Source organism: Lonchura striata, chromosome 1A, assembly GCF_050655825.1.
Source record: "Lonchura striata isolate lonStrDom1 chromosome 1A, ASM5065582v1, whole genome shotgun sequence".
Lineage (NCBI taxonomy): Eukaryota > Metazoa > Chordata > Aves > Passeriformes > Estrildidae > Lonchura > Lonchura striata.
This window is the reverse complement of record NC_140741.1, coordinates 40011276-40027436: the sequence shown is the minus strand read 5'-3', so window position 1 is coordinate 40027436 and position 16161 is coordinate 40011276. Positions and strand designations below refer to the sequence as shown.

Below are 16161 nucleotides of genomic sequence, written 5' to 3'. Positions count from 1 at the left end.
TCTCTCTCACTTCAGTAAGTAAACATAAAGAAACAGACTTACACCTAAAGAAATCAAGCAGAAATGTGACCGAGCACTATGTATTCTATTCACATCTCTTACATCTAAAATATTTTAAAGTATTTGCTTATAAAACCATAAAAAACCCTTTGAGAAGTTACAACAGTGAACAGGCACTGAATCTGCTCAAAGTTCAATATGCACCTTTATTGTCTTCTTAGCTATTTGTGCTCCAAGGATTCCCAACAAACTTCTTACCTGAGAAGTTTCCAAAGGAGTAGGGTAGATGGCACTGCAGGGCCTCTCTCTGGGAGACAGGCAAGAGTTTTCTCGGGAATGCTTATGTTTGTCAGACAACAGAGGAGAAGCTAGAATATAAATGTGTCTAGTGATTAAATTAATGCAGTGAAAGTCAAGACATTTCAATTCTATGCTTATGACAAACTAATCCTCTGTCTCTAATAATTCAGATTCCCCAAGTAATTGGCTAAATATGATGTCTGACCAGTGACATAATGGAGAAATTCAGCTGTGTAATGTATCACAAGTCATTTATTATGCTTTACCACAGCAGACGAGCACTGACCTCTGGCACTGGATGGAGCAGAACTGGTCACGTTAGGTGAAGCAGAATGAGTAGAACTCAAGCTTGAGGTAGATGGACTAGGCTGTGTATAGAAGAGATGTTGTTGTTACCAGATCACATTTACTGTTTTGGAAAACATAAAAATGTATAGCATACTTTTCACTAGAACAAAGAACTTTTAACTACTTGGAGTAGCTTATCAGCAATTCAATATAGCAAATCAGTATAAGGAATATTAATCTAACTACACAAAGATGTAGCCAAATACTAAATAAATACAAGCATCATTCATACAGTAAAATTATTACATCACAACGTGACAGCTGGACAAAAAGGTCTATGCACAGTCAGATGACTTTGCATCATAGTCCATTGCTACTTACTATATTTGTAAAAAATTAATGCTCTAATTTAAATAAGAGAAAACAGTTACATAAAAGTTATTTCTAAGTGAATGAGTTTAACATCTCATTTAAAGATTTGGTTTTTAAAGAAGCATCAGCAATAGTTATGAGATTTCTGAATGAAATAATAGAAGAATTAATTTAGTAAATAGCCTTGTAAGAAAGATTCTGTACAGTTTGAAGAATGACAATAAATTATACCTGCATGTTAAAAACTTCATCTGAGCTTTCCGACTGCCCAGTGATGTTGCTGACTTCAGCAGAAGCTTGGGATGACAGTGATGAGGAAGAATACCGATTGACAGCTGGGTAACTCAAGGGGCTATTATAAGAATAGTGAAATATAAAATGGTTAACTCTAATTGTCAGTCATGATTTCTCATGTGAGAACAGCACATGTTTATTAATCTTTACTTGGGGGAGGGGAGACAGAGAGAAAGAAGGAGAGAGAATACATATGCCTGCTATTCAAGGCTGACCACACTTCAGCCAGACCATACAAGAAAGCATGCACACAATACAAGTATTTATGGCTCATCTTTCATTGGTAGCAAAAATATGTCATTACTAATATTAAACTTGCCTGCGTCGGGGTATTACCCTGGCAGCATCAGGGCTCATAGAAACAGGTATGGAATTCCGGCATACACGAGGACTTCCATTTGGGAAATGAACAGGGCTAGCTTGTACACAGGCAGAAAATTCCTGGAGAGTTATTAAAATAAGATTAATTTAAATTAACATTATATCTTAAGTATATTTTTTAAGAAACAGATATGTAGATAACTACACATAAATGTAATTAAATGGCATTTTGGATCAGCTTAATCATTACTAAGAAAAATATTTTAACTTTTCACTAATGATAGCAAGATGTTACTATTAGTAAAATGTAACTAATTTTCTCTGCATGGTATGGGAAGTTTATGTTTCTCTTTGCTTTGTGGTACTGCAAAAAGGCTACAAGCTGTAATGAGGACAAACAACCAAAAGATGTCACTGTCTGTTGCTTGGGAAAATGTACCAACCCTTAATGAGGCTGAACACTTTTCTGTTCTGTCCATGCACCTGCTCACATGAGTACCTGTATTCCCAAGCTTGACTTCATCACAAAGAACTGATCCACCAGCTTTTTGTGCAATGGCCTCATGTCTTGTGGTACCACCTTCTCATGCACTGCCAAGCCAAATTCTAGAATCTGAGCCTGCCGGAATGGAAAAAATATTTTTGATCCATTTGTTTTTAAGCTCTCATCATCAATTAGGACACCAAAAAAAAAAAACCCACCAAACCAACAATATGCACATTGTCTTAAAAACACCTATCTAAATCTCAGAAAGACCTGCAACAAGAAAAGGCCTAGGACCAAAAGCATGCAAGAGGATTTACCACCTCTTCCCGTTTAACTTTCCTAAAGGTTTCACCTATGCAAATTCAACAGTAATATTAAATAACATAGTGAAAAATCTAATTTAATGCCAGCTTTACAAAGGAGCAGTTCTAAACCCTAAATAAAAGCCATTTTCTTCAAGACCAGTTGTAAAAAGCATGAAACAACAGCAAGGGTCAAATCCATTTGACCATCCAGAGGCTCTGTAATACATTGGCAATGAAGTCTATGGTCCCATATCCTATTTCAACTCCCCAGAGACGTCCATAAGTGGTGGCCTGATGTATATCCTTGACACAAGGCATGACATGCTTCAGAATTACAGTGCTAAAACTTGAGTCTTGCTCAAATTTGGTCACGTGCATTCAAAATATTGAATTAGTTACACAAGGAATCAGATAAACTCAGATTTAAAAACAAAATAGCTAGGGTGTGCTGTAATATCTTTGGATGAGAGCTCCTGGCTGATGTTTTCAGGCAGCCTGCGATCAGGCATGCAGCTGTAAGCATCCCTGACCTGGGGTCAGGACTGCAGCGCATCCATCCACACACACAGCCAAGCCAGCCCTTCCAAATGCTCTGCATTAAATCAGCTGTGGGTGCATTAAGTCAACTGAGGGTTGAACTGCTATTGCTTGGAACCCACATTTTTGGTCCAGGAAGTTATTAACTCCAGTTTTACATTGTAAACATTAGTGAAATTAACTATAGCTTGAAAAAGTTAAATTATAATGTCAATTACTACACATTGTCTCCATGAAATTAAAGTGAGCTCAGTGAATCTATTCTGATTTGTACGGTCTGAGGACTTATCACTTGGCTGATCTGACCAAAAGATCCCACAATGCTGATGAAAAATGGAATTTCCATCTTGCCAAATTCCAATACTGTGACCCTTTTTATTCCAAGCTGGCAATAAAATTTGAAACTTCAACACACTGTAAAGAACAAAAATAGATAAATGCTAGTTAAAGAAGCTGAAACATTAGTAAGATCTTTGATTACAAAATATTCAGCATTTTCAAATGGAAACACTTCATATTTGAGGCTGGTAGGTCATTGGCTTATAAATGATGCAAAAAACATATAATGCACAGAATATTCATATGCTCAATTTGATCACTTTGTATTTATTTTACTGCCTACCTACTTTGCCAACTACTACCAGATATCTTTGATTGCAATAATATTTTGAATGCATTTTGTCCTTGTAGTGAAAATATTTTCTGTAATATTGGTAAAATATAAATATATGCTAAAGTCATCAAATGTTTCAATGAAATAGTGTTTATTCTGTAGTAGTGTTAAAATGTTTTGTGCAAATATTTGTATATGAGCATGACAAGACAGGCCTCTCACTCAACTTTTATTTTACACAAAACAGTTTGAAGTGATTGAGTTGATGATAGAAACTACTGGGAAAATATATGAGCATGGCCCAGAAACCTGCTTGTATAGACAGTTACTCTCTACTTGGAGTCTAACTCAGAAAACACTGAAGACCACAGGGCAATTATTAACCTCTGGTATTTTTTTATTTTATTTGGGGACATTTTTAGCTGGAACTGCTGAACAGGCCATCTTTTCAGACTTCTCCCCACTTTACCTGCTCGAGTGTAAGTTCTCTTAAGCGTGTGATCTTCTCTCCATCTTCTGGATGGTTCAAGATGTATTCTTTGACAAAGAATGCCTAAACAGAATAAAATTACAAAGTAAAATAAAGTAAGTAAAAACACAACACTTTTATTTATCTTTTTTAAAAAACAAGTTTCTAGATAACATTTTCAAATGTTTTTTAAGTTCCTTTGATCTGCAATAATTCATAATACATGGTAAATAAGTAATTAATCATACAGTCATTTATAGAGACCATAGGCAAAAAAATGTAGTCACTAATGAATGGATAAGTTTAACATTTGAAATATGGAGGTGCTGAATAATTAGAGTTAGTTTCTTCCCCACCAGAGAAGAAAAAAAATACAAGAAAAAAATTTAAAGAGAAAAAAGAGGGAAGAAGGAAGACAAAATGAAGAAGGCAGCAGATGGTCAAAGGTCACTTCTTAAAACTTGGAAGTTGCCTGAAGAGAAGGAAGATAATGGTAAAGACATGGTCATTCTTACCTCACAACCAAATGCTCCAAGACTGACTCAACTTTGAGCTTCGTACAGGGCAGAAGGGAAAAGCAGGTCAAACAGGGAAAAGCATTTACAGAAAACAGGATAGCAAGAAAGGTAGAAGATAAGAACTGGCAAAACAATAGGTAGACACATAAAGACTGAAAAATGGACATGCAAAGAGAAGAATTAGAGAGAAATGGGAAAAGAAAGCCTCACAATTATTGCTAACAGTTTTGATATTTACAAAACAAATTGCTGAAAAGTCCTATTTTAATACAGTGAGAGACAGAGGGCAGAAGAGAATTGAAACATGAACACTGTGTAAGAGATAAAGAATTACAGCCAAGGGCAACAATAAGAAGCAAGCTAGAACTTTTGATGTGCTTGTGAAGAATGGAAGTTGTGCAGAGACACTGAGCTAGCTCTGACACTGCTAATTCAAACCAGACATAGTTCTGACATGACTGCATTTCTCCAGGGACTCCCTTCATGGTGCTTCACTATGCTAAACGGTTTTGAGTTTGTCTAAAAGCAGTTAGGAAACATAAAAAATGTTACTGTTTTGTTTCAGTCTCACAATTTTTGTAACACTACAGTTTTGATGACAGATTCTAATACTATACCGGACTCAATTTCTTGGAGTTTAATTAAGATTCAGTTTTACCAAAATTTAACACTGTTGAGTGAACACTGAGTCTCTCAGCCTTTGAGACAAGTGGACAGAATGTTATTGAATTTGACATTTTCAAAGGAAAAACCAGCAGACTCAAGTATTTCATAAGACAATTAGGAGAAAGAGAAAAATCAAGTTGAGTTGCAAATAAACCCCAACCCTTTCTTTATACTGAAGTTTCAAAATTCCACAGAATTTTGTATAAATAGAGCATCCCAAACATTTAAGGTTCTCCTAAGATGATTCAGAAAGCATAATAATGAGAAACAACTGATAGAAACAAATCCAGTGCTAAGCATTTTAAAATTGTATATTTTTTTTAAAATGCCTTTCCCCCTGCCCCCAAAAAAGCTTTTCTTATAAACTTGGAAAAGAGATACAAGAAGGATCTAGAAAATTGTGATTCTTCAAGATAATTAACTTCTTGTTGAGAATTTATGTATATAAATATAAATATAAATATAAATATAAATATAAACGTAAATAGAAATAGAAATAGAAATAGAAATGCATATGCATATAGAAACTAGAATGTCAGCACAAAAAAGTAAATTTGCTAGTTGGCCAGAACTATCTCCAATCCCAGAATAGGGAATGTATTATAATAATTTACTTACAATTAACCAGTTAATTGAAAATTTCCAATCAAATCACTGAAGAATGCAGGGTAATTGTGATTTGAGTCATCATTGGAGTAAGTTTATGGTACTATCTGCAGCAAGATGGTTATTTCAATAAACCATGTCATTAACATTACCTAACCCAAAACTGCAATATAGTTATAACTACTATTTATACAGTAATTTCTGTCCTTAATTCATACAAAAGAGCTGCATCTGCACAGGGAAAGAGATTGGATTTCTAATAAACAGAAAGTAAATTGCTTACCTCTTGGTATCTAGCAACTCCACCATTAACTGCTGCATCAATGACCCCATTTAGACACATTGTGAGAGGGTTAATGTTCTGCATCTGTCGAGTTTGACACTGACTAATCAGTGTTCTTAACTGCTGGTTCTTATTTTCTAAAACTTCAATAGCATTCTCAAGAGGACTCATTTCCACCTGAAATATGAGTGAGAAACATTGCAAACAACTTAATCTTCAATTGAAAGATTAAATATATTGCAGATAATTTTTGATTTCTTAACATAAAACTATATTATTCTATGTCTAGGGTAGTTTGATAGAGAAAGTACTTCTCAGCTGGGGGAGAGATTTGATTTTTTCATGTAATCAATGATCAAAATAAACAACTGTCACTCTTTTGTAGATTCACTATCTGACCTTGAGAGATGACCCAGCCCTTGCTGCAAAACATGAACATACTTTCAGCCAGTGGTGGAACGCCTAGAATTCAGGATTAAACTGTCCTTGGTAATTACTTAGAAGAGGCTTGGGGACAGGGAGCTTCATCAGTTTAAGGGTACAGAGCACAGCTGAAGTATTGGTGAGTTAGTTTCCCCATCCAAAGTGAAGTCACCAATAAGACTTTATGGATCAGGATGCAAGCTTTGAACTAAAATGATGATCAAGTTATAGTCAAAGGCAACCCTGAGCAGGATGTGCCTCTGAACTCTCAAGGGTGGGGAAGTTCTTTCACAGGTAGTGTGAACTGCCAGAAAAAGCAAATGCTGAGTGTTGGGAAGAGTACAGGCTTGCAGCTACTATAATTTACCAAAATATAGAAGTGCAAATCTGAGTCATGACCTAATACATGCCCAGGAAAAATTATTACAGTTTACTTTTGGAAATGGTGACTGTAATGGTAAAAATGATAGTAAACTGAAGGTCTTCATATCAGTGGTCATACTAACCTAGTAAAGACTCAGCAGGAGTCAACTAAAAAAATTTCTCATGTCACACACATTTTGATTTTACTAAACTCCACCTTTGGTTTTCTACAGGAGAATATCAAGATGGTTATATTTTCCTGCTATTATAAAAGAAAAACACAGAGTTTTAGAGAAAATAAATTGTACTATGGTATCCTTATATTTAATGGGATTATTCTAAGACTAGCTTTGACAAGAAGGAAAATAGTCACAGATGCTATCTGTACTCCAGGGCTCAGCAACTGACCAATTATTTAGAGCTATTTACAGGACGAGCACTCTTCCAAATCTATCTGGAATCTATTTAAGGATTTTTTTAAGTAAAAGAACGAGCAAGGAGAAGCACTTCCAATGTGTCAATAACAGACTGGTAAATCTGATCCTATTCCTACAGGTTCTGTTCAGAAGCTCGTGGAATTTTTTATAGTACAGGAATTTGAAGAATGTTTACTTTTCAAGGACACTGAAGTTTACATTAAGCTATAGATATTTTAAGTATCAAATGTTACGTGATGCTGAGTTTTAAGGAAGTAATTTACTGACACTAAATGTTGTCTTTGGGTGTCTGTTATTGTTCTCATTTTTTTCCCCTCAGCTGTTTAAATGAATCCTGAGGGTAGTTCTTAAAAATACTTTTGAAGACAAGAGGAATCAGACGACTCAATATACTTTGTAAATAATTTTGTTGTAGCCACCTTGAGACCTTGGTCAAAGAAATTACATATGTGTAATAAATCTTAAAACAGCTCACAAATAACATAAGATTAAGGAAATAAACCAACCCACAATATGACATGAGTCTCATACTCACCACTTCACGTTTTTCTACTTCAAACCAACGAGATATTCCAGGCAAACTCTGTACCAAGATCAGTGTGGTTCGCTCTACCCATAGACTCTAAAATATATAGAAGTAATTTATTTCCTGATTTTATTCTCTCTTCCTTAATTATTGCCAGTTTCCTTTATGAACACCTTCACTAAAGAGTATGCAATAAAAAAATACTAACATCCAAATTCCTACTGAAATGTCTATACCATAAGTCAATGTCACTCACTTTTCTCCTTACTTTCTAGGTCCTACTACTAATTAGTAATTTCTGCTGATTCTTCACTCTCAAACTTTATTATATGTTGTCCCCAAATCTCCAAAACTCACTCACACCTGCATTGGTATTTTAATATTTCTTTTCTGATCTAACATCAGAGAAGAACAAGAGTTCCAAAGTAGAACAATTTACAGAGGAGAGAGCATGATCAGTTCTCCTTTGAGAAGCCCTATTCAAGATTCCAGAATGCATAGCTGATGGGATACTCAAATATACTACTGGGAAATACTTTGTGCAAGAAGTTTGTAAAATGACAAATCAACACACAGGATAGTGCTTACACAAAATATTTATGTAAGCTGTACAGTTAAAACAAAGCTCAAACATACATCAGAAGACAGCAATGACTCAATTTAGCTAATTTATTATCCTTACAGTTTTTTCATCTAAATTTATAACAAAATTATTATGGGATAACTCTTTTTGTCTGTCTGACTACCAAATACATTCAGCATCAGGATGTGCTTCTAGTGGGTAAGAATTATAATTACACAAAAAGATGAATTTTCTCTGTGACATTTTTAATAGAAGGAACAGAAGGGATTTACCTATTAGGGAAGGAACTATTGCTTTTCCCTGAGACAATGTCTAAGTTCAGAGATAGTTTTTAGTCTTGATATCACAGGAACAGGTCATTATGCTGCAGTTCAGTCAAAGCTGTCTTTGCTTTGCTCTAGAGAGAGATAGCTTTTGGCAATCCTATCCATACCCCAGACTACCTCCTTAACAATGTTTTCCCATCTGCCTAAGAAACTTTTATGAGACTGCTCTATCCAGTTCTGCCTTCTATACATCACGATGCAAAAAAAGATTTTCTTTTTCAATTTTAGTCACATATACAGCAAGACCTCTGCATCTCCCATATATTTTTAATACTATTTTATTAAAAATAAGAAGTGAAATAGTTAAACCTGAAATACCATCTCCTCTAGAGAATTTGATGTACCACATTCAGCTGAATAGTGCAAATGCAGATGATATTTCAATAATGCAACCTTTGTTGATTTAACAAACAAATCCATAGGTCCACTAGATCAGGAAAGGGCATGATACTTTACCTTGAATTCATTTTCCTTGTCCTTGGTCCCTTTGTGAAATGGTCTGTCATATCGGAATCGCCAGATGTGATTTACTTTGTAAAAGCTCTTGATATTATCAGGAATACCATCTCTCTGCAAAACTTCCTGGTTTTCTGGAATTGGTGTCACTGCATAAATCTGCAAATCTATACATAAAGAGTTAAGGCTATCCCACTTTATTCAAATTAGCAAAGCATATTGACTCCTGAAGCATTACAGAAGAAAAATTCTTTAAAAACTGTGTCTCAAGAAATGCTTTTATAGTATTAATGGCTTGTGAAAGGAACCAGAGATATTTTTTTTTATTATTTGAGATTTCTTTGTACTGTTTTGTTGAAAATTTTGTCTTTATTTTTGAAATAGAGCTACTTACATGAAATAGTACATAAAGTAAAGGGATTTAATTAAATATATTCTTACATAATATGTCATGCCATGCTAACCTAATGTTGCATTGTACGAAGTCAAATTACTGTACCTGGAACTGCTACACCATTATCACAGTGGTGATAGTTCTATTTTTAGCTAAAGAAATAATGTCAATAACATGTCATGGAATTCTTAAATAGAACCAAAATTACACAAGGAAATTCTAAACATAATAGAGTGAACTAGGGACAAAATGCAGGGAAATTCTCACCTACCATTTATTTCATGGAGGTACTGTGTGATCAAAATTGGCTATAGGTGTACCTACGTTTTTTAAAAGCATAGAAAATGTAAGTGCAGAGTATGGCTTTGTGATTATGTGGATACACTGTGCTTCTGCCTGAAAGATGGTCTCATCTGGCTGATTAGCATGTTGCATAGCAATGGCATGTGGGAACTCATTCAACATTCGCTGCTGGAAGGCCTCCAGCCTTTCATAGTCATGTCCTCGGCAAACAAATTCCTTATTCTGAGTGGAGAAAGAAAACAAAAAGCAAGAGCAAGTTGCATGAAAATAAGTAGGATCCAAACACATGCTCTTAAGTATTACATTTTCCAGGCAACCTTTGCATCACTTAAAGAAGGGAAAAAATAAGAAACAAAAGGCAAGAATAAAAATAAGGAACACAGAAAGAACAGGTATCTTAGAAGAAGGACATTTTATAACATAAATTATGTTTTATTCAAAAGTCTGGAAAAATGTAATAATTGCATTTCAAAGTTTGATAAAAATCTGAAGGGAGAAATTTTTCTTAGTGGATTAAATTATGCAATTAACATGATATATCAGACAGTATAAAATATGTAACAGAAATATAACCCAACAAACAGATAAGACAAGGAAATGGGTTCGAAGTCAATTCCCTAAGAAACTTTGTTCTGATGTTATCTTTTTCTGAAGAAAAATATTGCATAAGAAAATTATAAAGGCATTCAATTGCCTTACCCTGTAAATGCTGATCAATTATCAGCCTGGAAAATTAAAATGATCCAGTTTTTACAACACAAAGTAAAAGAATGCTCCTGGCATTGAATTCTGAGAATTGAGACTTTCATGGGAATTGCACAAATAAACTCCTGTAACTGTATAATTATTCAGCTACAAATTAAAATTTGAAAGCTTTATTATGAAGTTTAATATTTATATCTTCTACAGCAAACATATCCAGGTTTACAAACTGCTTTGCCATAAAGAATTAAAATCAAATGTATTAAGTCTGTCCTTGTTGGTGTTGCAAATATAAATATGTGCTGTGCATGTTTAACTTGAAAAATTCATAAGATGCATAAGCAGTGAAAGACCTAAGGTTTGAAAGGTTTTTACTCCATCAGTTAGACTTTCTGATTAATATTTTCAAATTGGTTTATACAGAAGTTATCTTCAGATGAATATTAGGTAATGTGAAGAACTATCTTTTCCTCAGACTCTTTTTGAGCATTACTTTTAAAAGGGAGAGTTTCACACTATATTTACCAGTTTGAAATAGTCATTTCCCCACCACTAAGGCAAAGACAAATCAGGCTTTTTAGGCCTCCACCACATAGGAGGCTCCTTCATCACTTATTTTAATTACCACAGGATGAGGAACCTGGGTTATGATTGCAGCTGCTCCATGAATAGGATGAATTCTGTTCTCTTCCCTAGGTAAGTCAATGCAGACTGTGGAGCAGGGACACAGTGTAAACACCACTAACACTTTCAAGGGCACTTCAGTAACTTCAGAATTCCAAATTAATGACCAAGAGTAACGACCCTATTATTTGTCAGTTTCAGTACATTAATAATCAATGAAATTCAGCATGTGGAATTTCTAAGTTATTAAAAAAAAGGAACTTTGGAATGTAATTGCTTAAATGCTAAATTTCTGATTATCCCACTACCAATGGATACGGCTTCTGACAGCCTTTCCCTGAGTATCCACCAGCAGGAACAGAACAGGAGAAAGGGAACAAACTACCATGAACCATTGGTCTGTGGAACAATGTAGGTGCATGGTTTCCAATATAAACATCAATATTGTGTTTCTGTGGGACTCTAGAAGCCTAGAATTTGTCTTTTCATTAGTCAGGACCTTTTCTTAACCATGAAACATGAAGGTAAATAATTTCTCACAGGATAAAACTTGCATATAGTATGAACAAATTTTAACACAGTGAAAGTGATTATGAATGACAGCATTACTCCATTCTGCTTATTTTCATTTCACTTACCCTCAAGAAGAATGGGAACTTTTTCCCATAGAAACCAACTCTGAAAAATTCTGGCTCCAAGCGCTGTTGATCCATAATTTTGTCATACAAAGATGCTTCCATCATCTGTGTGAGATTGAGAAGAAATGCAATTAGTCTTTTTTGAAAGTGTATTTTTACCATAAGCTATCACAAAAGGGAATGTCTTTCACCTCTGTGGTTATGGAATTGCAATATATCTCTGAGCAACAACTAGGACATCCAGAAGTTTCTGACTGCATCAGATTAAGTAATTATACCTCTTAGGGATTCGAAAGTTGCCAAGAATTAAAAAATAAATCCTTTAAAATATGAAGTACCGATATTAAAGGGGTAAAATAGAAAGACAGTTTGAAACCTATGACCCAGTAATCTGCTAATCACCCAAACACATGGCAGCAATGTGGTCAGTTAAATCAGCAAAGTCTAATTTCCATATTCAAGACAGTCATGTCCAAATCACACCAGATTCCAATTATTTAAGCATCAAATATGAGCTCCTTTAAAATGTCCCAATAGCAATTAGCATAATTTTTCATCAAGACATCTGTTTTTTATTTCACTCATAACACTGACACAAGGGGATCTTAATACCAAAGTCCACCTTTTCTGATGATATTTTCAGCAAAGTTTTTAATACTGTGGAAAAAGCCAAACACAGTCTTAACCCTATTATAGGTAACACAGACAGCTATTTAGTATGCATATGATATCAATAACTGCCTAATTATACTGCTATGAGAAATCCCCACACCCCCACTAATGTTTTTGGATTAACATTGGTGGCACTGATACAGGAAAAGAATATTTCAAACACAAAACACAGTACAATTAATTAAACATGCATAAATGAATAATTTTATTAATGTGATGATAGTCAGTTTGCTTTTGCTTATAGGATTCTGCCACTGACATATCAAAATATATATGGAATAAGCAGATAACAGAGTCCTGCCACATAGCTATGTGTTAAGAATTTTGCATAATGCTGTTAAGCAGCTCTGTCTTAAAGGGACTTCACTCAGTCCCAGCAGCAAGCATCCTACATGTACAGGAAATTTAAAAGGGGAGTTGTAATAAAATATTGAATCCATCAGAAGCAGGTAAGAAAAGAAGACACAATAATTTTTAAAATACACTATCTGAATGAATGAGAAACAATGTTTAGAGTTCTAAAATGAAAAAAAACCCAAACCAACAACAAGAAGACTGTACCAAAAATATTCATTTTTACTATGTAATATTAAACAGACCATATTTATAAGCAGTGCATTAAAAAAAGTAAAGGTGTGCATTGTCTGTGGCTTTGCTTGCAATTACAGCTGCCAAGACATGCTGCTCCTCCTAGTGAAAGACTGCATGCAGCACATTCCCTGGATAAACTGTAGGAAACTAATGAAAGTGAATTTTTATTATTATTTTTCTGCATAAACATACACAAAAAGAATGCTGTACAGGTACAAATATTGTAAGAACATTAATTTTATAATGAAATAAAGCAACCTGGTCTAGTGGAAGGTGTCTAGCAGGGGGGCTGGAACTAGATCATCTTTAAGGCTTCCAACCCAAACTGCTCTATTGTAGACAGGATTTTCTCATTTTTCTTCAAAAAGCTCATACTCCTTTTCTATAATCCTTATTGTAGAAAAAAAATCTTCAGGGTAAAAATAAGAGTGAAAACCAAACCTAAGGACCATTCTGTGGTAAATTTAATTTCCTCAGTAATATTTTATAACCTAAATTAAAAAGCTTTTGGATTCCTGATTGATGAAAAGTATTAATGTACATTACCCTCATCTTGCTGAGGTTTCTGTAGTCATAGTAGCTCTCATATTGTTCTGCAATTTTCCTGCATAAGATAATGCCATTTTCCCAACACTGCAAGCAAATAAAGAATGTTCAGTAATTCAAAGCAACTGTTTGACAATTTGTGATTTATCAGTGGTCTGTTCTATCTATACTAAGTCTTGCTACTGAAAATATTTGAACAAACTGTCCGCTAAACATGCTGATAGCTTCTGAGTAATACTGATGAACTCTTTGAAGAATTAAAATATATTAAAAATATATATTAGAGACATTTAATAAATTATTCTTTTTGCACTATGCACAAAATGTTAGTCATTGCAAGAGTGATGGACAACTCTTTTGACACTACATGAGATGAATTCCACACAGTATGATTTTTACATTTTAAAATTGTACTTTTAATACATCTTCCTTATTTTTTTTTAGGTTGTACAAGTACTTCATTGCGCCATGTAAGTTAAACTATATAATATAATTACAGAATTGTTTGAAAAATATGATCAACATCCAGTTGATTACATTTATTAGGCTTACTGGATTTATTAGGCTTACATGGATTTTACACTAGCTACACAAAATTGTAATGTATTGCTTGTTTGCCAGTAAGACGAATCAGAGCACTATGTGTATATAAAATTTTAGACTACAGCATAACTACACTTGTTTAATTCAGAATAGGCATTTGCAGTAATGACAATGAACTGTGATCCCCCAAACAAATTAATTTTTAGTTTTTAAGAGATACAGCTTGGTATTGTAAGGTGTAAACATAACCTTTACAATCCTCACTTGTTCACTAAGTGAATTTCATTAGCTTTATAAGGCTCATTTTCACCACCTTTAAAATGGGGAAAAATGATATCACCTTTCATAAAGTGCTTTGACAGTTACAAAGCCAACTGCTATGCAAGTGAAAATTATTCTCATATGTAAGTGGGGGATTTCTAGGATACAACCACAGTATTAGAAGAAACCTACTAGAAGAAACATACTGCATCGCTAAGTAACTGCTCAATCAAGCAAGGACAAACACTTCCCCTCAACACAAGAAAAGAGTGCAACCCTGGAACTAATACTCTAAAATGAATAAATTACCCTTCCCAGATCCACTCAGCAAAACATGACTATTTTACCTTTCCCCTATCAAAGTTTTGAATGATGGTCAGATGGAGGCACTCCTTACGCTGCCACTCTGTTTGCATGGGGTAGTTGAGGAATTCCCTGAGCGGCCGATCAGACCACTCCAGCAGCTCGTCGTACAGCAGCAGTGTGTAGGCAGCTTCTGCAAGACAAATTACAGCATGGCACTTATCAACACCAAACACATCAAACAGACAAAGTGCACAGAGATGTGAATGCTTTTCTTGAGAGGCACCTTTCTAATGGTTAATTGATTTATTTGGGGTATTAGGCAGATGGTAGTGGTGTTTTTTGACAGAGTTACTATTACAGCTATAACAAAAATAGCTTGACATTTTCACACAATATTTAAAGTGGAGTTACTGGGACTTCTCCTGGAGTCTGAAAATACAAAGGAGACAGAAATTAAGTAACCATTTCCTGCTTAGCCCCAGTCTGCCATACTGCTAAGGAGAAACTCTCAATGACTTTGCTGTCTGAAAAAAAGGAACAAGGACTGGGGGATGACAAACAGCAGTAGTGAAAGAGGAAAGACAACAAGACTGTGGACACAGTCCAAAAGAGATCAGGGCTGGGAGGAGAACAGGGAGGCAGATATGTGCTTAATAGAAACCACTCCTTCACTCCTTCCATAGAGAAAGAAATCCCTGATAGCTGAGCCTTACCAGCTGACCATAACAAGCAATTTAAAAATGCAATGTTTTTAATTTTTAAATTTTTTAAATTTTATTTAGTTTTTGGTTTGGCAGGAATCAAACTGGTTGTTGGTTTCTACTGAGAGAGTTGTGTAGCAATATTTACATTAATAAGTAGACATTATCTGGGAATATAATTTTTTTTTAACTTTGATTTCAGAAATCCCTCAGAAACAGTACACTAAAATAATATTAAATTAATATTTTTATTGAAAAGTCAGACTTTGGTAAATTACAAAACACCATAATTACTACTGGCTACAACAATTCAGTTTGGCTAACTGAGCATATGTATTATTGATTTCCAAGTTAGTATTCACAGTTTATGTTGACACTCACAGGACCACTTTGCATGAGTGAGTCAGCACAAAGACGGGCCATGTTCTGGAGATGTACTGCACTGGAGAAAGAAGCTCCCTACCAGACTTATTTTATTGCAGATTTTATAGGTTGTACATAAGGCAAAAAATAACAATAAAGTACTAAAGTACTTTTCGTGCTAAGCTAAGTTTACCCCAGACAACCATATCCTACTTCTGCCTCTGCCATATGAGTTCCCATAAAAAGGCGACTTAAGCCAAATTTTACAGTATTTTTTCTAGTAGTGTTCCTCTACACATCCAGCTAAGAACCTGTGGATGAAAAAAACATCACTGCAGAAAATA

At 34.6% G+C, this 16161-nt stretch overlaps 1 protein-coding gene across 4 annotated transcripts in view; it reads right to left on the bottom strand.

Moving 5' to 3' along the window:
* DOCK4 (dedicator of cytokinesis 4) overlaps window positions 1–16161 on the bottom strand; it is a 220588-nt gene that overhangs the window by 12964 nt on the left and 191463 nt on the right. For all 4 annotated transcript variants that reach the window (XM_021545259.4, XM_021545261.4, XM_021545262.4 and 1 more), the window contains 13 exons: window positions 14795–14943; window positions 13644–13730; window positions 11835–11939; window positions 9951–10092; window positions 9174–9340; window positions 7818–7904; window positions 6060–6236; window positions 3987–4070; window positions 2075–2194; window positions 1574–1695; window positions 1192–1312; window positions 587–668; window positions 259–368 (listed from right to left, as the gene is read on the bottom strand). In XM_021545259.4, the coding sequence (XP_021400934.1) occupies window positions 259–368; window positions 587–668; window positions 1192–1312; window positions 1574–1695; window positions 2075–2194; window positions 3987–4070; window positions 6060–6236; window positions 7818–7904; window positions 9174–9340; window positions 9951–10092; window positions 11835–11939; window positions 13644–13730; window positions 14795–14943 (1553 nt within the window). The remainder of the gene's footprint in view (window positions 1–258; window positions 369–586; window positions 669–1191; window positions 1313–1573; window positions 1696–2074; window positions 2195–3986; window positions 4071–6059; window positions 6237–7817; window positions 7905–9173; window positions 9341–9950; window positions 10093–11834; window positions 11940–13643; window positions 13731–14794; window positions 14944–16161) is intronic.